We start from the raw sequence: 23,287 nt of genomic DNA, 5'->3' as shown, positions 1-23,287 counted from the left end.
CTCTTGGTATAGCTAATGCCCAGAGGGTCACCCTTGACATGGGGACAGGAATTAATGTACATTTGCTTCTCCTTTCTCCCTGAATGTAAGGACCTACAGGCTTACAGGGCTGACCTAATCCATAATAAATGCTAAAACTGGCCTCTTGTCCCCACTCCTCTCCCTTTCCCTTATTCCTGCTTTTTCTTCCAAATGTTATTGTATTTTTTATACCTTTATTCAATTAATTTATTTTTTACGTGTTGCCAAGGATTGAACCTGGTTCCTCATATGTGCTACGCAAGTGCTCTGCCACTGAGCCACAACCACAGTCCCTTATTCCTGCTTCTTCTTCTTTTTAAAAGAGATTCCTTAATTTTTTTTAAATGGGCCTTTATTTTGTTCATTTATTTATATGTGGTGCTGAGAATTGAATCCAATGCCTCTTGCAAGTTAACACTTCCCCCCACAATTCCTCTCCTATGAGCCTTGGTCCAGGCACAGCTTTCTGGGACGCAGATACAGTCTGTTACGGTTTGCACTAGAATGTCCCCCACAGGAACATGTACTGAAGGCCTGGTCCTCCACGCAGCAGGGCTCAGAGTGGGGCTTTGGAAACAACTGGATCATGAGGCTGTGGCCTCATCAGTGGTTAATCCATGAGGGATTCATATCTGGATGACATTTTTGGGAGGTGATGGGACCTAGCTGGAGGAAGCAGGTCACTTGGGACATTCCCTCAAAGGTATATCTTGTCCCTGGCCCCTTCCTTGACTGCACGCTGTCCTCTCTGCATCCTACAGGTGAGCAGCTTCCCCCTGGCACGCCCTTCTGCCATGATGCTCTGCCTTGCTTCAGGCCCAGAGCAATGGAGTTGGCCGAAACCATGAAACCTCACGGGCTGAAACCTCTGAAACCATGAGCCAAAATAAATCTTTCCTAGTTTCCTATGTGTCTGTTAGGTATGCGGTCACAGCAATGAACAGCAGACTAACACAAGCACCTGGACTTGATGTGGTGACTTTTTCCAATATACATTAACTACCCGATATTAGCATTTCACACACATTCACAGGGATGATCTAACTGCCTGCTCCTTACCCGCTGAGCTGGGTATAGTGATGTTCCTGAGGGAGTACAATGTGGAGTACAGTATGAGGGAGTACAGTGAAGGGGAGAAGAGCTGAACAGCGAAGAAACTTGGCAAGCGCTGCTTCCGCCAGGCGACGGAGGTCTGTCTCATCAAGTGGACAGCAGGAACCCTCAGTGCAATGGATGCCAAGGGTACTTGACTCCTGTGGTCTTCCACCCCCAAACTTAGCACCCCAGTCTAATCACGGGAAAACACCAAAGTTCAACAAAGGGGCATCCTACATTACAACACAGCTCCTCCCAAACAGTGACCAAAAATAGGGAAACTGTCAGGAGGAGCTTGAAGAGATAGACAATCAAAGATATTTGGTGCTCCCTGTTGGGTGCAGAGCAGGCTGAACTGTGTTGTCTGCAGGGCAGGCTGAACAGATGTTGGCTGCAAGATAGCCCACGCACTCAAACCCCCATCTATCTGGTCCTTTATCACCTGTTTGTGTCAAGTCCCGCTCAAGGCTGAACACTTAACCCCCCCTTGGGCCAACAAGGCAGCTTGCAGACCCAGAGGCCCCATTAGATTTGGGCTATAAAAACTCCCTCCTGCCAGGCCCCCCTCTCTCTTGCTCTCTCTCTCTTGCTCCCTCTTTCTCTCTCTCGCTCCCTCTCTCTTGCTCTCTCTCGCTCTCTCTCTTACTCTTTATCTTTCTTGCCCGTGCTCTCTGTCTCTCTCTTGCTCTTGCTCTCTCCCTGTTCATCTCTTCTCTTTTCTCTCTCTCTCTCTTTCCTTCCTTCTTTTCTCTTTGTTGCACTGCTGCAATAAAGATCTCTTGGTTGCTCCGAGTGTTGTGGTCACTTTCCTTTCACTCCCCATGATAGAAAAAGGACATCAGGTTAAAAACTAAGGACACTTGACTAAACTATGGACTTCTATTCATAATGATGTATCACATTAATAGAAAAGGTGATGAGAGAACTATGTGTGGGAGGCGGGGGCTCTCCTACTTCCTGCCAGCCTCTGCCCAGCACTGCACATGCTCTCGTTTAGGCCCAATTTAAAAAAGTAGCCCCCCTTTCAATGTTGCCATGACGAGGAAGGAGAGGCCCAGTGGCAATATTCTGAGTGCAGCAGCGGTGTCTAGGCACAGGTGGGAGTGACAGCCCGAGGGCATGGCTTTCCAGCCAGCAAAGAAGCATCTGAGCCTTTAGATGGATGGGGACTGAAAACCCAGAGGACTGGGACAACACTGACCAAATTATATTGTTAAAACCAGTAAATAAAACCTAGAGGAACCCTGGCCAAGGACTGCTTCCCTGAGGAAGAGATGTTTAAACTAAGATTTGAAGGCTCAGGAGTCAGCAAGGTGAAGAAGGAAAGCGAGCGGCGGGACGACCAGCCGTGTGATTCAGGTCCTCAGATCATTGCCTGTGACCATTCTGTGAGGGAAGAGGAGGCCAGAGCAAGAACACAGCTCACCAGCAGCTGCAGAATAAAGGCAGGACCCAGAATAGTTGAGGGTGCCAGAACCTCTTGAAGAAGAGGCCCAGGGCATGCAGGAGGCTGAACACCATGACCACTGTCTTCCAAGATCCTCAGAAAACCTGTGTTTACAGTCACAGGAAAGCATGTCCCTCCCTTACTCCATAATGAGAGGCACACGCTGGCTCGTGTTTCTCTTTTGGCCACAGCTTCCATGAATTTCACAGCTAAATGACCTCAACTGCAGTAACTATTTCTTAATCTAAGCTTTCCGGTACAACTATCTTCTCTAACCCAAAATAACATGCCTCCTGTTTTATCGTTATTTCAAAGACAGAATGGTTCTTGAAGAAAGAAAGAATAGTTCTATTTTGTGACTATTATAGAGAATGTCCCTGAAGGTCTTTCCTTCTTCCCTCTCCTGTTCCCTCTCCCTCTTTTCCTTCTTTCCTTTCTAGGGCTGATGACTGAACTCAGAGCCTCACATGTGCTAGGCAAACACTCTGCCACTGAGCCATACTCCCAGCCCCCTAATCTTTTTTAGAAATTGAAGCACCAATATCAAGTGTGGCTTCTAAACCAAAAATTATCACTTACAGAGATAAGTTATGCAGGGATCTGATAAAAAGGCAGAATCTTTGAAATCAGAATTTCCCTAGATTTTCTGAGGTTCATCTTACAGATAGAACAAATCGAGGTGGCAGTGTGGTAAGTGACCTTAATTGAACTTCTCATAGATTCTCATTTCATCTTACAAGATCTTGGAAAGGAAGTGGGATTGTCCTCACTTATACTTCAGAAAAATGCAGGATCACAATGGTTAAGTAGTTTGCTCAAAATCACCAGTCAGCTGGGACAAGTAGCTTAAAGAATCCAGGTGCCTGACTCTAAAACACAGGGGGGAAACTCCAAAATGTAAAAAAAAAAAAGTTCACTTGCCTGCCTACATCAACTGCAAACAGCAGAGCAGACATCTCCCAGTCCTAAACATGGTCCATCCTCACCAATGACAGCGGCCAAGGAGCCGGGAGAGGGCTCCCTCCACTGGCACACACAGGAACTACACCACGTTCCATCCTAAGTACACAGTCCTTTCCCACCCCTCCTGCTGCTTACTTCTCCCTTCTGACCCCCTTTTTTTTTTTTTTTGCAGGAGAACCTCCAAGTTAAACCTCCAGGATTAAACTTCCTTTCATTAACTTTGTCTCTTTCTCTTCCTTTAAAATTAATATTCTGGTTATATGTACAGTCTTCAGAAGGTTTACATCCTTTGTTCCAGTAATATAATTTGCTAATTTTTCTTAAGGAAATAATCAGAGCTGCACACCGATGCTTACCACAGTGGTACTTACAATGATGAAACACGAAAAGCATCCTGCCTTTAAACTGGGGTACTGGTAAATAAATTCCATCTGATAGGTGACAGTTATTTAAAATGCTCCCTAAGAGTATTTTTAAAGGGGAAATGCATGTAGGTTGAATGTAAAGTGACTGACACAAATAATACAACAGACTATCAATTTTGTAAAACTGTTATGCTTACACATGAAAAAGGTAAAGTAGTTACCCCACGTTTGATGTGGTTCTCTGTAAACAGCAGAGTCAGAGCTGGTTTTTATTGTCTTCTTTTTTAAAAAATATTTGTTTTAGTTTTAGATGGACATAATACCTTTATTTTATTTATTTATTTTTATGTGCTGCTGAAGATCGATCTCAGTGCCTCATACATGCCGGGCAAGCACTCCACCACTGAGCCCCAGCCCCAGCCCCTTATTGTCTTCTTTATACCTTTCTTATTTCAAAGTCTCCACACAACATACATTACATTTTCGGGTGGGGGGTTGCTGTCTTTTAAAAAGGTAAGACAAAATTACCACCAGAAAATTACTCCCATGGAGACTTTCTCCTCTTAGGCTATGAGGAGGAAAACTTCCAGGTGTTTGAGAAGGGCACCCCGGCACCACCACATGGTCAGCTGGAAGCACTCTGCTGAGTTACCATCACTCTTCACAGCACTTTCCACATGGTTAACAACTGAGTCTTCATCACACTAGAGTTGGCTGCAAGGTTTTCTTCAACTTGGAGAGTGTATAGACTCCCTTTAAGGGGAAAAAATCCTTAATGAAATAAGTGATTTAATTTGTACTTATGTAGCTTATCTGCAATAATTATAAAATTAAATTTAAATGCCTTAAGCAAAACAAATTTATAAATGAAATCCAAACAAAACCACCAACAAAATTCAAAGTACCATTATTCTTTAAGGCTCTGACTTTTTCCTCCCAGTGCTAGGATATGAGGTGATTTTCTTGTTTATTTGATAAATGCAGGGGTTTGCACATGCTAGGCAAGTGCTCTACCACCGAGTCACAGTCCCAGTGGCATGACTTTTATAAAGAAATGATGTTGCTCAGATTAAAATCATTGTCCACAAAGTAATATAAATGCCACTGACCTACAAGTAGGCAGAAAGAAGAGCACAAAGACACACACACACTCTCTGCAGTCACACTGCCTTCTGAGCACCTCCAAGGCTGATAAAGTGCCCTTGGCCCAGATGAGCGAGTTCCTGGCACAGAACCAGACCTGCCAATAGCCACTGGCCATGCCTCAAATGTGGCTGGCCCTGGTGGGGGACAAGTGAGCTTTCTGAGGATCAAAGGGATCCTCACTTATCCAGTTATCACCAGCTGGGATCATGCACCTTCGGATTCGGGCAGGTGTTCTACACGGCCAGCCAACCTAGAAAGCACTGCTATTGTGTCTGCCATATAATACTGAGGTAATCAATGATATGACCAGCAGTTCTGAAGAAAAACGTAGTTTCAGTTTTCACCTCATATCCCAGACAATGTGAAGAACGAATTTTTTTAAATTTATATATAAAACATTCTAAAAATTTGATGAGCAAACATCTAGAAGAATGTCATCCTCAATTTAAGAAGTGATGAAAAACCCACAAAGAAAACAACTTCATGGCATGAAACTTTTAATCTTCTACATACTAAATCTTTAAAAGATAAAAGGCACATTGAGAAAATGTTCACAAGACGTTCCCAACAGATAAGTGACCAACGTACAGAGCAGGAATATGCCGCGTTGCGTATGGGTGGGAGGTCTTCTGAGCAGGTGCCTTCCTGTAAATCTTAGAGGTATGGGGACTGTTTGTAAAAGACAGTCTTGGGGACTGAGCCCTGAACCTATGGGCTCTGATGTGGACAGTATCAGAACTGAATTAAGCTAGAGAACACTCAGCTGGTGTTTGGAAGAAATCCTCACACCTTCTGAAGCCTCACAAATCTTTTCAGATGAAGTGGTTTTCTGTTTTGTTTTGTTTTGAGACAGGGTCTCACTGTGTTACCCAGGATGGCCTCAAAATTCCACGCTCAAGTTGCTACTACTGGTGGGTGCTCCTGCCCTGTCTCCGCTATGTTGATTACACTTTTAGACTAGATCAGATCGGCTGATATCAGAGATAAAACAAATCTCCTGGACTCTTTGCCATTTCCAAGAGCCAAGTACTTAAGGTATAAGTAAATATATATGGACGGACATTTGTCTATTAGCAGTCTCAACAAAGAACCAAGTTAGTGTTTTTGAATACCTGTGTAAAAGATGAATGACTTAAAAAAATAAGGAAAAAGATTAACTAGATGACTCATTCTGGAAAAATCATTTAAGAACTTTCATTTCTACATGCATGCTTTTTATCTGATCAAAAAAGAAGAGATCTGGGAACACTAGTATGCTATTGTTAGCCAAGAATATCAACTGTTCTATTCAAGAGGACCGGATAAAGGGTGATTCTTATCAAATAAACAAGAAAATCAAAACAGGAAAAATGAGCATGGAAAGAAGAGAGCACCTGTCCACCCCCAGACACAAATCCTTGGCTTTACGGTTACCTGAGCCAAGCTACTCTTTTTTTCCATTTAATTATATATCAAGAGAAGCCAAAGATTTATTCTTAAAACCATTCTGATTCCAAGAGCATTTCACAAGCTGACAAAGACAATGTAGTTAGGAAGATTTACAGGAATATGCTGGGTGCCTCTCCACATCTACTTAGAAGACCTCCCACAATAAAGTAGGTCTTGTTTTTCTCCACAAGCTTCCACAACCTAGCAGCATAAATCTCTGAATGTGGAGTCACACTGCCCCCCAAAGTGAAAAAACTAGGGACTTTTATGTTCAGCAACTGTGGACTAAGTAAATCAGAAAAATCCTCTAGCTAAAGTGAACTGGGAACATCTGCGGTCAAAAGATGACAAATACCTGTTGGGAGGCCTGGGGGGACGCAGATGGGGCCAGAGGGTACCGTCCAGGTATCGGTGAGTTCTGAAGGGAAGGCTACCCTTTGGTGCTGCTCACGAAGAGGGGAAGCTAGGGGGGAAAGTGAACAGAACACACTTGTCCTCACAGGGAATGAAGTTCATCTTGGGATCATCCCAGACCCTGAAGCTGCACTGAAGTGGGCACATCATAAACGCCCTCAGATGCCTGACAAAAGCAAGTGTGAATGACCTCTGGGAGAGAACATTTTATGCTTAAAATTATTTCTACAAATAATTTTGCAAATACAAGAGCCAGCACTAATTTAAGAATAAACACTATGCACATAAGACAGTGTGGATGAAAATCAATAGAAACAGACCCTGGAAATGACTCACAGAAACTGCCATAATCACCATAGAGTTAAGATGATTCTGCATATTATGCTCAAAGTGATAAAAGTCAAGATAATCTGGGCAGAACACTAGGAACTATAAAAATAAAATAAATGGAAATCTTAAAATGAAAATACAAAATAACTGAAATTAAAAATTCATAATAACTGAAATTAAAAATTCAATGGATAGGTCTAATAATAGATTATATATAGCAGAAGGGAAGTGAGGAAATATTCAGAATGAAGAACAAGAGACAAACACAGAAAATACAGAATGATTAAGAGACAAAGAAGATACATGAAATAGTCTAACATATATAATTTTAGCTCCAGAAGATAAAATGGGGAAGAAGAAAATATAGTACTAATGGCTGATGACTTCCGAAACTAATGAAAGATATGAAGCCACAGATTCAAGAAGACCTAAGAAGCCCAATTATAAATTCAAAAACACCCATAGATGAGATAGCATAGGAAAAAATTTGAAACACAAAGACAAGGAGAACATTTTAAAAACATCTAGAGAAAAAGAGAACTACTTTCAGAGGAACATCAGACTGACAAAAGACTTCTCAACAGAAACAGTCCATCATTCCATGTCAGAGATAAGGAAATGGCTTTAAAAAGCTACAACAGCCAACCATGAATTCTGTAACTAATGAAATGACCCTGCAAAATGAAGGAAAATGTTCTAAAATTAGACTGTGGTAATCTCCTTACAGAGGTCTGTGAATATGCTAAAAACCAATGAACTGCAGACTTAAAATGGATACATTTATGGTACATGAATTTTATCTCAATAACAGTATTTACAAAAAAGAAAAAAAGGCTAAGATATTTTCAAACCCTAAGAATTTGTCATCAGCAATAAATAGCATACTAAATAATATTTGTTTTAGTCAGCTTTTTTGCTACTGCGACTAAAAGAGAACAACTGTAAAGGAGGAAGAGCTTGAGGGCTCACAGTTTCCGAGGTCTTAGTCATAGAAACTGGCTCCATTCCTCGGGGCTCCAGGTGAGGCAGGACATCACGGTGGAAGAGTGTGGCTGAGGGAAGCCGCTCACACGATGGTCAGGAAACAGAGAGAGACACCGCACTAGCCAGATACAAAATATACCCAAAGCCAAAACACAGGACCCAATGCCCAGCTCCTCCAGCCACGCCCACCACTTCAGCTACCATTCAGTTAATGCCTACCAGGGATAGATCACTGACTGGGTAAAGACTCACAACCCAACCATTTCTCCTCCTTGCACTGTTTCACACATGAGTTTTGGGGGACACCCCACATCCAAACCATAACTATATTCTTCAGACAGAAATAAAAGTCCTCAAAGGGAAGACTGAAGATGACAAAGGTGACACCCAGAATGATGGAAAAAAAGATGATTTTTTTTTTATAAACAGTGCTGAATAAAAATGAAATTAGCCTTTGCATATGTTACACAAAAATCAATTCCAGGTGGACGACACATCATAATGTGAAAGGCCAAACAGTAAGGTTTCTAGAAGATGTTATAGGAAATGTCTTGTTGATTTTGGAATAGAAACCCTACAAATTAGGAAGAAAAAGACTATACATCTCAAAGGAAACTGGGCAAGTATGTGCTTACCTAAGATACCAAAAATCATGAAAAGATGATCAGTCTGATTGGTCATCAGGAAGCTGCTATGAAAAGCACAACAGACCACTTCACAGTCAGCAGAATGGCTAAAATTAAGGCTGACAATATCAAGTGTTGACAAAGATAAGGAGCAAGAAGAACTCTCCAGTCCTTGCTGGTGGGAGTATAAACTGGTCTAATTGCTTTGGAAACTTGATGTTATCCATTAAGGCTGAAGATAGGTGCCTCTCTTGACCTAAAAATTCTACTCGACAGAAACGGATGCAGCAGGAAGCACACAGGCGTGTTCGTGACAGCATTATTAATAGCCAAAAGCTAGAAACAAACAGAATGTCTACTAACAGGCAGATGAATTGCGGTACATTCACACCCTGGAATACTGGGGAGAAGAAGAGGGATAAACACGGCTACACAGAACGGATGAATCTCAAAAAAACCGTGAATGAAAGAAGCCAGACACAAAAGAATCCACATTGTATCACTTCATTTATATAAAGTTCACAGAACAGCCAAGATGGAAGTACAGGCACCACAGCTTTTATGCAATCTACGTTTAGACGCTAAAACTGCACAGAAAACACAAGATGGGATCACCCCACAGAGCAGGGAGGCGCTGACCTCGGAGGGGCGAGGGCGCAGCGCCGGGCGCCGGCGGGGGCCCCTCTGGGCCGGACACCCTCGGGCGCCGGCGGGGGCGACCTGCGCAGGGGCCGCTGCGCCGCGGGGCGTGCGGGGAGCAGGGAGCCGGGGAGGCGCGGCAGAGGGGCCGGCACGCGGAGGCTGGAGCTCGTCGGGGACGCAGGCCGCCCCGCCGCCCCGGTCCTCCCGGCCCCGCCGCGCCCGCCTGGGGACCCGGGCGCCGACTCACCTCATTGTCGCTGCCGGGCGGGCGCGGGGCCGGGCGACCCGGCGCGGCGGCGGGCGCGGGGCGCGGGGCTAGCGGGGGAGCCGGCCCCGGGCGCGGCGGCTCCGCGAGTGGCTGGGCTGCGGCGGGCGGCGGGGGCGCATCTTCTCGGGCGGGCGTCCGGGCCGCTAGCTGCGGAGAAAGGCTGCGGCGGCGGCGGCGACTGACAGCTGGGCCCCGGCCCCTGCCATCTTGGCGGGCGCGCGTGCCCGGCCGGCGCGTGCGCGTGCGCGTGCCGCCGCCGAAGGGGTGGGGAGGGGGCGAGCAGCGGGGTCCGACCGGCGGGAGCGCGCGTGCTCGATCGCAACTCGGGGCGGCGGCCCCCGGGGAGCGCGCGAGCGAGTCAGCCTCGAGCCCGGACGGGGGGCGCGCGCGGGAAGGTACGCCCTCCGCCCGCTGAGGGGGGTGCGCACGCGTGCGTCGGCGGAGGTGGATGAGCGCGCGCAGCACCGGAGCTCCACACAAAAGGCGCGGGGTTCCACCGTCCGCGCCTCTGAGAGGGCGGAGCCTCGGGCCGCCAGGGGCGTGGCCGCAAAGCCAGTGGACGGGGCCGCGGAGGGCGGGGCTTCCAAGAGCAGTGAGGGGCGTGGCCGGGGCGGGGCCAGGGAGGGCGGGACGCCAGCAGCACGTGGAGCTCATTCTCAGAGTACAGTGAAGGAGTGGGGGGGGGGGGCCGGGCCACTATTCTTGCCCTGCCAGGCACCTCGCCTGCTAGCACTCGGGGCACCCCAGATCCAAGGGGCGCCAAGGTCACCAACAGATGACTCACTCGTAAAATGGATCCCAGGCAGGACCTGGCCGATTCACCTTTGGGACATATGAACATCTGAAGGACTTCACCCCGCTCAACAAGAGCCCCCACCTAGCACCCCAAAACCACAACCTGTGAAAAAATTCACATTTCACAACACACAGCATCACTTGGGTCGTCCAGGTTTTTCTCTGGGTTTTAAATCCCCATCCTTCCTAAAGGGTAGTGATCCTTCTTCATTACTGGCTCAAGACCTCAAACCCTTTTGGGTCTCACTCGCCACCTTCAAGTAAGTAGACACAGCTGGCTGTGCTTTTTGAACATTGCCATGTACATATGTGAGTGTGCATGTGCATGTGTGTTTTCTACACAAGAGCATATATAGTGTCTGGTAGTGGGTGGCATATACTAGAACAGTGAAGGGTCACTGTTTTATTCCTGGTCCAGATAGAGAAGAAGCTGTATGACTTATGGGTTTTGCTCAAGATACAGGGAATGGTGAAGCCCTTCTCACACCAGCATTTTTCTGACCCAAAGTCCCAGTGCCCAGTCCATTCTAGTTGGCTGGAATTGAACGTCATCTCACAGGCTCCAGTTAGGCTCCTCCCTCCTGTGCACAGGTCATGGTATTTCCTTAGCAATGGTTTGTCCCAGCTCCACTTCCCTTCCCATATTTGTTTGAACCCAGAGTCATCAAACTTGAAAGGGGCCTTGATCTTCTACAGTCCTGTTAGCATACCCTGAGGTTGTAGCCCTGCTGACCTCATTTGTTCCTCTCTTTCCAGGGTCAGGATTGATCTCTTTGTTATAGAATAATCTTGTAGCATCCTAAAAGTTGCTAAAATAGACAAGCCTTGGGTCATCTGGAGATATCCCAGGTGTGGTCTGGAGGAGCAGGGTTACCTCTGGTTGGTGCATCTCAAAGTCCTGTGTAAAGACCCCAGATACAGACCTCTTTGTTTCCAGTTTGTCTTACTGATGTTCTTTCAACATGAGGCCCCCTCTGACCTCCAGATCATGCATTTTCCATGCTGTCCTGGAGTCTGTGGCTTCGAAGAGCATTTGTGGGGAAATGTCAATGGCAGATTTGCCATGAAACACTGGGACCAAAGTGAGGGTCATACCTCCTCTGTCAACCTTCCCTGCAGACTACTGTAAAGGGGAGGGACCACTGAAAAGGGAAGCATGGGCCAACATCACTCAGCAAATGCATGAAATTAGTTGTGTCTGGCTCTGAGAGAAGTCTTTTCCTGAAATGTTTGTGCAACAAAGGGGTTCATGAACTGCGAGCAGGGCTGGGGGAGGCCGATGGGGGCCACACACAGCCCATCCTGTGCCTTGCTTCCCCATGAATCCATGTTGAGCTTTGCCCCAGGATGCTTGGAGAGGCAGGGGCTCCACACTGTAATCCTGTGGCTCAAACCCTCTGAGCCTTCATTTCTCCTCTGGCAGGCAGGACTCCTAACACCCATCTTGCAGGTATTGCTGAGGATCAGTTGAGGGACCAACGTCAGAGGACATCTGAGAATGGTTTTCCCACCCTTCTGCAGTACCCGGCTCTTGCTTCTCTTTCGCCTTTTCCTTAACAATACATTGTTTAAAACCAGTCTACTCCCCGTGTTCCACATTTACTGAATAAAGTCTTTATTCCCCGAGAGAAGATGAATTCATGTTTCCCGTTCTTCTGATAAAAAGAAAACACTTATGAAACGTTAACATTTTTGAAGCATGTGGTTTCCAAATGATTAACTTCTGGAGGCCACCAGTCCCTGGATTTGGAAAAGATTCCTGGGTAGAGTCTGATGTGCCTGGGTGCCAGACACCTGGCCAGGCTGGCTACTCGTGGTTCCCACGTGGACTAGATTTCTTCCACGTGGGGAGGCAGGAGAGATGGTGCCTGCCATCTGCCAGGCTCAGATCAGTCTCAGAGTCACAGAGAGTTAGTAGGGCTAAAAGTCCTTCAAGGGTGTCCCATCTAACCTCCTTGTCCAGAAGGTGAAACTGAAGCTCCAAGAGGTCACTCAGATGAACATGTAGCTTGTTCCCTGGACAACCTCCCTGTGTCTTTTCCAGCCTGGGACCATTGCTGAGGAGCCAGCCGCACTGCTGTGATCTCAGGGTACCCTCAAAGCACATGTGGAAACTCAACTGCTTGTAACTTGTTAAGAGGTGGGACTTTAAGAAGGTGACTAGGTCATGAGGCTCTGCCCTCCTGAATGCATTTAGCCTGGTAACAGAAGAGTGGGTAGTTATCTGGGAGTGGGTTAGTTTTCTGGGGAGTGCGATCCTGATAAATGGGTGAGTTTGGCCTGCTTTTCTGTCTCTTGGGCTTCCTTGCTCTGCGTTCTTCCCCATATTATGTCATGGCACAAACAGGCCCTCACTGGATGCCAGTACATGCTCTTGCACTTCCCAGCCTCTGGAACTGTGAGACATACCTTTTCTTGATAAATTTTCTTGAGGCATTTTGTTAGAGGAGCAGAAAACAGACTAAGACACCCATGGACCCATTGCTTAGCATTTGCCAGATCAAAACCACAAATAATCAAAAGAAACTGTGCTGTTGATCATTCACCAGTGACACCGTGTCTGGTTCCTATTAACTAGCACCAGTGAATTTCTAATTCGCACCAGAGTCTGAAGCAAAGCACGCTTAGGCCGCACAGATGTGTCAGGGGACTCGTGGACCAACTGTGCCGCTGTACCTCTTTTTTTATTCTTGACACAGATCCTGTTGCCCGATTCGGTTGTCACCAACACTTGTTCCCTGAGATGCCCTGTTTCCTTTCAGCCATTCCTTCAATGGCTGGGGAGCTCCTCTCACACCCAGCCCACGGCCCGACCAAAGGCAGATCAGTCCCTCTGCCCCGGCACTCAGCACCTCCTTCCCTGGGCCCAAGGCTCCATTCTCTGTCTGCTTCGGGGCTCCCACACACCTGTCCCCATCAGGGTTGTCTTGCTGGAAGCTCGTCAGCCTGTGGACTTCTCGAGGCCAGAAACACGATTGCACAACATCCGCCGAGTGTGTTCCAGCATGGAACTGAAGAAACCCTGCATACGTGTCACCCGGCCCACACAGAGCTTGGGAGGGCAGGGGAAGCCCCGTTTGTGTGTGCAGACATCTCCAGAAACTAGAGTTCCTGCTGTGTCCTGGTTCCCCGCGGCAGGAAAGCAGGTTAGTTCTGGCCCATTTCCCCTTCCACGCCTCGAGGGTGGCCTGTGGTTCTGCTTTTGACTCCATCTCTCTCGAGCTCCTCAGCTCCAAAAGACTCTCCAGAAGATGCAGTTCCACCATCTTGAAGGGGACCCTGCAGTCATACTGGGGATGACTTCAACTTCCTGCTGGGGTGGCTCAAAGAGGGGCACCCAGTGAGGGGAAGCATGGTCAGGTTGGGGTGGGAGGGAGCCTTAGGTACCCGCCTGTAGAGGGCAACTTCTTAGTGTCACTGTTTGTAAGGAGGCTGTGGAGGTGGTTGTCCTCAGAAGGTGCTGCGGTGGTTCCTTTGGGACCCTGGTTAGTCCTTGAGAGAAGGTTGTTATAAAGGGGCAACCCTGACCCCTCCCTGCCCTCTGGCTTCCTGACTCACCATGAGAGCTCTCCCTCTTGCGTACTCTCTGACCATGATGCCCTCACAAGGCCATGCTGTTTGGACTTTTAGCCTCCAAAACTTGTAAATAAACCTCTTTTCTTTAAATATTATCCAACCTCAAGTATTTTGTTACAACAACAGAAAACAGATTAATATAGGTCATCTGATTAGCAATCTTAATTCCCCTTTGCCATACAACCTACATCATGAGGCTGGGCATTTTGTGATGGGTGAGGGGCATATTTTGCATATAAGTAATATGATTTTCCTGCCTAGATGCTGTAGAGAGTTTCTTGTTATCCTTGAAGTTCAGAAATTTTACTAGAGTGTAATGAAATCCTAAATGACGGTACAAAATGTGATACAAATTCACTTTAAAGTGTGGAAATACTCTTTTAGATATTTTTTGCTTAAAGTAGTCACAGGGATCAATAGTGAAATAATGTAAAAGGATATTATTTCAGTTTTCATTTCAATAAATTTGAGTGTCTACACAAGATGAATGATTTTTACTAAAAATCGAATAGAAATGTTAAATTGGACAGAACCCTAAAACTAAACTGGTGGCTAGGGCACCTGGATGGTAAAGCATTGAGGGAATACCGGCCACGTCAGGACCTCCGTGGAGAAGGTTGTCCAGCGTGACCATGAAGACCCAGCTCCTGGCGGGACAGCAGGTGAGAATCAACCTGACACAGGGCGAGAGGCCTGTGTGTCCTTGGGTGGGCTCTTGCCTTCCACTGGGTCTAGCTTTCCTCTGGAGGTGGATTCAGGGGCAGCTAGAGGTGGCCAGGATCAGGGAGAAGTTGAGCATGGGGTGACTTTCTGGTATCTGTCCCCTCTGACCGCTTTGGCCAGAGTGGTCACATTCTTGGTCACATCATGAGTGAATTTTCCTGTAATTTTCTCTGGAGAAGGTTTTGCTGCTTATATGAACCAGGGCTCTTCAGAGAAGCATGATATATATAGACATATAGGAAGAGACTTGTTGTGAGGGATTAGCACATGTGACTGTGGAGGCTGAGAAGCCTGTCTGCAGCAGGTAGTGACATCCCAGTGCAGACTGGGGCTTGGGAACCAGGGGAGCTGAAGGCAGAAGGCCCAACCTGAGTCCAGAGGCCAGAGGACCAGGAGCCTCCATGTCCAAGGGCAGGAGAAGACATGTCCCAGCTCGGCAGAGAGAAGATCCACCCTTCCTCTCCCTGTCACCCTGTTCCGACACTGTGCCCGCTGGTGAGGCCCACCGTGGGGAGGCCTGCTGTGGGAGGCCCACCTGTCCAGTTGCTAATCTCTTCTGGAAACACCCTGTTTCACCAGCTATCTGGGCGTCTCTTAGCCAGTCTAGCCGACACCCAGAGCTAGCCATCACAGAGTAAACCAAGTCCCAAAGCCTGATGATCCCCAGCCGCCTCTGGCTCTGGCCTTTGTGTAACTCTGCTGCCAGGACTTCTGGTTTTACCTTCATGACTTTTTGATTTCTTAGAGAGGATGTTTGTAATTTAGTCCTTGAATGGAGATGTGTGTGTGTTTGTGTGTGTGTGTGTCTGTGTGCTTGTGTTGTCCTTCTTTTAAACACCGCTACTTAATTTGGAACTTAATTTAAACTTGTTTTTCCTGCATGACCCAGAACCACCCTGTGGCTCGGGGGCTGGCGGAGCCTGGGAGGCTGGCAGACACAGGCACCCGGCTTTCTCTTTAAGAACGATGAGGTTTACAGCCTTTAAGTAAAAATAGCTTTGTGCAGCTTCCGCCAGGAAGGCTCTTAAAAGGGAAGAGAGGAGTCATCTGCTAAAAAAGAAAAAAGCCTAGCACATTGCTGCCATAATTTTGGAATTCATTTTTGCAAAACCCATCAGGAGACCCCGAGATGTTCTTGTCCTCTCAGTCAGTCTTTCCGCCTCTGGGCCTCTGGCCTGAGGCACAAATTGAACCAAAGGCAAGGCTCAGTGGACAGCGCTGTCCGCTGCAACCTCCTTAGTGGCCGTGGTGAGACTCTGGAAGCAGGAGAGGATCCTTGGCGTTGGGGCAATGAGTGGCACGACTTCCAGGCCACCTGCCACTCACAGGTGTGTTTGTTGGTGTATTTGGCAATCACTTACGGACATACCTGTCATCCCGGGCCAGGTGCTGGAGCAGGAGGAGGAGCAAGGTGCAGAGCTTGCAGACATGGGCTCCAGGCAGCTGCACCAACACTTTGATGTGACGGTGGGAGTAACAGCAGCAGTGGGGACAGAGGAGAGACCTGAACCCAGACTTGGCACTCAGGAAGGCTTCCTGGAGGAAATGGCTTTCGAGCTGTTATAAAGATTATGGTGGATGAGCAGGAACAGGAGGAAGAGTGGTGGGCAGAGAGCGGATACCACCTGGGTGGCCAAGAGAGGATGCCCTGCGGAGGGACAGGGAGAAGCTCTGAGGAGGAAACAGAAAGAGACGCAGCTAGAGAAGGACCCAGAGCCTGAGTACAAGGTGAAAGAGCTTTTTCCTACGAGCCACTAAGGCATTTAAGCATGAGTTTAAGCAGGACTGTGACATGGTTGGATTGGTAGTTTGGACAGCTCCCCCAGGACCCCTGGAGGGGGACAGGCCAGCACGATGGTGGCCGGCCAAGACAGAGACAGAGGAGCACCCATGGGGAATGGAGAGGTGCATGGACACATGTCATGGCTCCTGTGGGACAGACCCTCCCATCTTGGAGAGGCAGAGCCGGGCAGTGGTCGGCTTAGAATCCCAACTTCTTTGCTGTGTGACTCATAGAAAATTCACTAAAATTTGTGGAAAAAGCAGATGATAACAAGAATGAGCACATCGGAGGAGTCTGTGTCTACATCCTTCCAACAATGGCTGGCACAGGGGAAGCGCTCTCTAAATGATGCCTTCAGAGTGGTCACTATTATTGGCGGCTTGCTGATATGGGCAGTGGGACAAAAAGAAGGCTGGGAGGGACATCTACATTCCTGGCTTGGTCATTTGGGGGAATGGAGAACAGGGACCTGGGGAGAAGTGGATTAATTCATTTTGGGCTAGAGACTGAAGCACCGATGGAGTGAGCTGATGGATGTGTGCTGGGGACTGCTGAGCACACAGGTTTGAAGCCAAGAGACAGGATGAGCCAAAAATGTTGACCTGTGCTTTGTCAGGGTTGAAGAAGTGACTGAGACCCTAGGAGGTGATGGGGTAGCCCTGGGAGAAGGAGGGAGAAAAAAATGGCAGCCCAGGACAGAGCCCTGCAGATAAGGGATGAACCTGGAAGGTTTTCTTTTTAATGGGCAAGATTTGAGCCTGTTTAAATGTTAACGGAAGAAGTCTTTAGACAGCACGTCTTGGAGAAATTGTCCTTGATGGCTTTTATTATTTTTTCTCATTATTATCACCATCACTGCTATCTCTATCATCACCATCGCCACCATAACCACCATCACCACCATCACCATCATCACTATCACCACCATCTGCCGCAGTCTGGCTGGGCACAATCAGGAGCCACTTGTCAAAAGAAACTAACTTTATTTTTAGAACCACACACGCCAAACAAAACAGCCTCTCAGGAAAAACCCTCAGAGCCTCAACTGCCACCACCGGCTTTCCACAAGCCTCTCTCTCCCACACAAGCTTCTCTCCACCTCCCACAATCCTCCTGCTCTTGAGGCCGATTGGCTGGGTCACGTGGGCGGAGCCAAAAAAGTCCCCCAATGAGCAGCTCCGTGGTCTGAAAGGGCAGGGAAACAGCCCAATGAGCATCACCGCAGAGGAGCCAATCAGCTAGATGTTGCTGGGGCCGCTGTGAGCCAATCATCAGCCGGCAGCTGGAAGTTTGCTGGCAGCTGGAAGTTTGCTGGGGCCCCTTCGGCTGTGGCTCTCAACAACCATCATCACCATAACCATGACCATCATCATCATCATCACCACCATCATCACCATCACCACCATCACCACCATCACCATCATCACCACCATCATCATCACTATCATCATCACCATCACCACCATCATCATCACCATCACCACCATCACCACCACCACCATCACCACCATCATCACCACCATCACCATCATCACCACCATCACCATCATCATGACCATCATCACCACCATCACAATGACCATCACCACCATCATCACAATCATCATCACCACCATTTCTATCATCACCACCATCATTATCACCACCATCACCATCACCACCATCACCACCATCATCACCACCATCACCATCACCAGTTCTATCATCACCACCATCACCATCAAGGTACAACATCAATCATGGCATCACATTATGTAGTGGGTACAAGTTACTTTCAACAAAATTATACTGACATGGGAAAATGCCTATGTTATAGAACATGATACATGCAATAGATTGACCACAGAAACACAACACAAAATCAACTCATAAAGAAAAAATACAGAAAGGGAATGCAGTAAAGGAGTAATAGTGCTATTTCAGAATGGTAGAAATATACCTGGGGTGGGGGGGGGCTGGGGATGTGGCTCAAGTGGTAATGTGCTCACCTGGCATGCATGAGGCACTGGGTTCGATCCTCAGCACCACATAAAAATAAAATAAAGATATTGTGTCCACCTAAAAAAAATAAAACAAAAAAAATTAAAAAAGAAAGAAAGAAATACACCTGAGATTGTTTTTTAATTTGCTACAGAGAGTATGTATTGGTTTTGTCATGAAAAAATACAATAAGCTTTATTTATCTTTAAAAATTATTTTTTAGTTGTAGATGAACATGATAGCTCAGTTTTATTTACTTATCATTATGTGGTGCTGAGGTTCGAACCCAGGGCCTCACACGTGTGAGGCAAGCGCTTTATCTCTGAGCCACAACCCCAGGCCGATACACTTTATTTTATAAAAAAGAGACAAACTGGGGCGGCTGGGGCTACCCCTGGAAAGGCCACACCGACCTTGGGCAAATCCTTGTCTTCTGAGATCTTTGTTTCCATGCCTCAGAGCTGAGCAAAGCCGCACCTCCCCAGGCTGCCCCCAGCCCCGGCTGGCAGTGGTGGGCAGGAGAGAAAGGCTGTGAGGACAGCCAGGCCAGGGCCTCCGCGCCCGGGGGCACGCCCCGAGAGCTGCGACTGGGGCCTCAGCTCCTCCATGGCACAGTCTGCTCAAGGCTGCCTTCCCCGAGTGCCTGGGCCTCCGTGGCCTGTCACCGCCGGCCCCTGCCTCCGCCTGGCACACTCTGCTTGGCTTCTTGGTCGCCATTCGCATCACAGCGCCAGGACAGCATGAACTTGTGGAAGGATGTGCCCCGCCCAAAGGCAGGGATGGAGGTGGGTGGGTGGATGGACAGGCAGCTGCTCTGGACTCATGATGCCCATTAACATATTTAATCAGTGCCTCCAACCAGGGTCCTTGGACACTGTGGACTGGTGCTCCACAGGACAGACTTCGGGGCATACTCCCCCAAGACCACCCCTCAGTTTCAGGGCCGCTCCGCCATTCTACAAGTTACCCAAACAAGCAGCCCTGCTCGGGGGTGGCTGGAATACCTCCAGGGAGGTAGAGAGGACGCTGGCTGTCCTCGGGCTGTCCTGAGCGCCCTGCTTTCAGATGACGTCTGAGCCCTGGAGCCACCTCAGCCTGGCAAGGAGTGGGAGCAGGACTGACCTCGCCAGAATCAGAGAAAGGCCTTTCCTGTGGTCAGAGTTTCTGATGGCCCGCTCTTTCTTCCTCTCTCTCTCTCTCTCTCTCTCTCTCTCTCTTTCTTCTCATCTGTTATACATGACAGTAGAAAGCTCTTTGATTCTTTGTACACAAATGGAGCGGAATTTTTCACTTCCCTGTTTGTACATGAAGTAGAGTCACACCATTCGTGCTGTCACACATGTGCCTAATGATGTCTGTCTCATTCCACTGTCTTTCCTGCCCCCATGTCCCCTCCCTTCTTCCCTTTGCCCCATCCAAAGCTCCGCCACTCATCCCATCCCCCCCCTTATGGATTAGCGTCCACTTATCTGACGGCACTTTCTGGTCAGCGGATGTCTTGCCCGGCCTGGCAACAGCTCAGTGAGTGCAGGGCTGCCTCAGGTAGGAGGCCGGGAGTGCAGGGCTGTGTCCGTCTTCTCCCATGGCGCCTGTCAGTGCAGACAATGACCAGATGCTGTCTGTGTGACTGTTGCTGTGTGTGCATCCCGGTAAGATAAACCACACCAGGCAGAGGAACACCGTGGGGCTCCAGTCGTGGGGCGGCGGGGCAGCTGCTGGGCTTTGGCAATCTCAGCCCACCCTCCTTTCAGGAGCCAGGCTCTGGGGGGGAACCGAAAAGGCAGAGAAGCCCATGTGGCCAAAAGAATCTCAAAGGTGTCACAGAGTATGTGACATCAGCCTCACCGTGACAGGGAGACTGGCAGTTTCCTAGTGAAGGTATGGTAAGGAGGGGAGTGGGCCCCGAATGTTACAAACTACAATTAAAAAAAAATTTTTTTTAGTTGTAGATGGACACACGAGGCAAGGCACCGAAGACAGCAGGAAACAGTTTTATTTGGCTGCAGCCAGGTTCAGGGGGCACAGCTTTTGCTGCAATCAATTAATCCCCTGAACCCCGAGTTCAGGGAGTTTCAGAGTTTTATACCCAGTGTGTAAGAGGAGGGGCTCGGAAGTTCAAATCTGCAGAAGTTCACATAAAAGCAGCTTTTGCTTCCACTGTTCTGTGCACGTTAACTCTTCAAGGACAACACCTGAGAAGGGGAAAGCTTCTTCTCCCCTTCCTTTCCTCCCCTGCCAGCTGTTACCTTGGAGCCCATTTGTAACTTATCTTAAGAATGTAGACATCTCTGTGAAGCCCAGCTCAAGGCCAGAGGCCTTGTTTGCACATTTCTTCAAAGTACTATACTTACTAGTTTGTGAAAACTAGTAAGGGGGTGTCCAGCACCTGGAGTGCTGGAATCTTCTCGGCCAGTGGTCAAGTAAACAGGGTGACACGAAAATAGGAAGTTTATCTACATTGGGCTCTTTAGCAGAGACTCTTTTGTGGACAGTCCCAAAATCAGCCATGGTGAAGAGGGCTTTTCTGTGGAGAAAGGGGTACCCACTTCAATACCTTTATTTATTTATTTTTATGTGGTGCTGAGGATCGAACCCAGGGCCTCCTGCGTGCTAGGCAAGCACTCTACCACTGAGCCACAATCCAGCTCTACAAACCACAATATTTAACCATGTTCTCACCCAGTGTCACCCATCCTGTGCCTCCAATTGTCACAGCAACCCCCATAAAGGAGTAAGAAGAGAGGTTTGGGTCCTTCTCATCCAGGGGCGGAGACACTGCCACGGTACCCCAAAGGGCTCCAGTTACCCAGTTTTACACATCGGTGGGGAAGACGGCTGCAGAGGAACCCACGGCACTGTGAGCACTGGCCAGGTCCCTGGAATGACGGAGCCCTTAGGCGCCAGCCTCAGCACTCTCCACAGACCCTGCGGGAGCCGAAGACCCTGGGTTCCTGGGTGCCGTTTCCCATGAGGCTTCAGGTCAGCCTTCTCCCATACCATTTACCAAGATGGTGGATGGGGACAGCCAAACCTGGCCAGTACTCAATGCCTATTGGGGATGTGCCTTTTCATTACAGCAGCTGCCCAGGCTCTGCCGGGACGCGGGCCCTCTAGTCTCTGTGTGTCCCGCTCCATTTGTGTACACAGGGTGCGGGACACTTCTAACCTTATTTGGAACCCCATAGTAACTCCTCAAGGGTGCTCTCTAGACACCTGCCGGAGAATGCTGGCGAGGAGGTGGCTTGTGACATCTGGGACTTACCCTTCACTCTGCTGTGGATCAGTGGAGTGACCTGGGCCAGGGCCTTCATCTCACTAACCCTCTGCCTCTTCATTGTCAAAAAAGGGACTGATCTTATGTGGTAGATGATATGCAGTGACAATTCCAAGGGTGGTTGGTGGGGCGATGGCCTCGCCCACACTGGTCCCTGGCGGGAGGAAGCTGGCAGCACTGGTGCAGGCCTAGAAGAGTGGTGGTCCCACAGTGAGGCAGAGGATCTCTGGCACAGATGCACAAGGAAACTGTAAAGAGTTCCCACAGCAGCACCATTTGTGTAGCTGGATGTTGAACTGATGTTTAGCTGAGGATCCAAGGCCCAGCAGCTGTGGAACCACGAAGGCACTGCCAACCGGGGCAGAGGACACGAGGGAGGTGCCCAAGGAGCCTCTTAGATGCCTTCATCCATGCGAAGGGCATAAAGGGTCAGGAATTAGAAATTTAAAAAGTATTTTTAAGGATTTTTTTTTGGGGGGAGTTGATTGTTGATTCCATCCTTTCCTCTTCGGAGGGAGGAGGTGGGGGGTTCCATCTCCTCCCAGGCCACCTGGAGTGATTGACGTGGGCCCTCTGGGATTTTTGGATCAGTGGCTGAAAATTTCAGCCAGACACCCAGAGGGTGGCTTTCAGCCTGGCCTCCAACTGGTGTTGGGCTGTGGGAGGTACAAACGTTCCCCCACCCAAGATGTGAGCCCCACCAAGAGGACCAAGTGCATCACCTAGGATTCTGCCCAACAGGGCCACCTGGAGGGGCGATGGGATCCCCATGAGAGGAGGATGCATGGAGACCGGCCTCCTTGTGCTTGGGAGCCATGGAAGGAGAAAATAGCTACTTGAGCAGAACATCTTTACCTGGGTCCAGGGGACTATAGGTGAGGGACCGTCAGCGCTGCTCTGTCCTCCAGAAACCTCTGAAGCTCTTCTGAGAAGAGTCAGGGGGAACACATGCCCCTCAGAAGGGAGACCATCGTAGTCAGACAAGAGTCTCCCTTCCTCCGCCTCCACACCCCAGCCCCACAGAGGGCAGAACCAGGTTGGGCCAGTTGCAGGTAGGGAAGGGCTGTGCTCTGCTTTTCTGCCACCAGGTGGTGCACAAGTAGCCAGCAGCGGGACTTGTCACTTAGGGAAGGCAAGTGGCAAGTTTTAAGTCAAACCCAAGTTTAAAATTTTAATAATTACCTATACATTGTTCATCTTAGGGATGCTAAGGCGCCTAATTTTGTTTTAAGCCTAAATAGCCAAATTTGTTCTTCACTGGTCCATATTGGAAGCTTGGACAAAAATCTGTGTTCAGGAGCCCCTCCATCTGCACCCCCCTCAGGCTTATTGGATGCAGAGCTGCACACAGGACCAAGAACAGTCAGCAGAAGATGAAGATGCACCCTACCGCCTACTGCCAATTCCTTGGTGTGAGCTTGAGCTTA

General features: G+C 48.5%; 1 protein-coding gene across 1 annotated transcript in view; it reads right to left on the bottom strand.

Annotated features, from left to right (window-relative positions):
• Window positions 1–9,818, bottom strand: part of Evl (Enah/Vasp-like) — a 139,014-nt gene extending 129,196 nt beyond the window's left edge. Inside the window, exon 1 of the mRNA XM_046426283.2 lies at window positions 9,709–9,818. Coding sequence (XP_046282239.1) covers window positions 9,709–9,713 — 5 coding nt within the window. The 5' untranslated portion in view covers window positions 9,714–9,818. The remainder of the gene's footprint in view (window positions 1–9,708) is intronic.
• Window positions 9,819–23,287: the final 13,469 nt, after the last annotated feature.

The sequence above is a fragment of the Marmota monax genome, unplaced genomic scaffold (assembly GCF_021218885.2).
Source record: "Marmota monax isolate L192 unplaced genomic scaffold, Marmota_monax_Labrador192_F-V1.1 WCK01_AAM20220418_F8-fsc00183, whole genome shotgun sequence".
Lineage (NCBI taxonomy): Eukaryota > Metazoa > Chordata > Mammalia > Rodentia > Sciuridae > Marmota > Marmota monax.
Note: the sequence above shows the minus strand (reverse complement) of the source record. Positions and strands in the feature narration are given on the sequence as shown.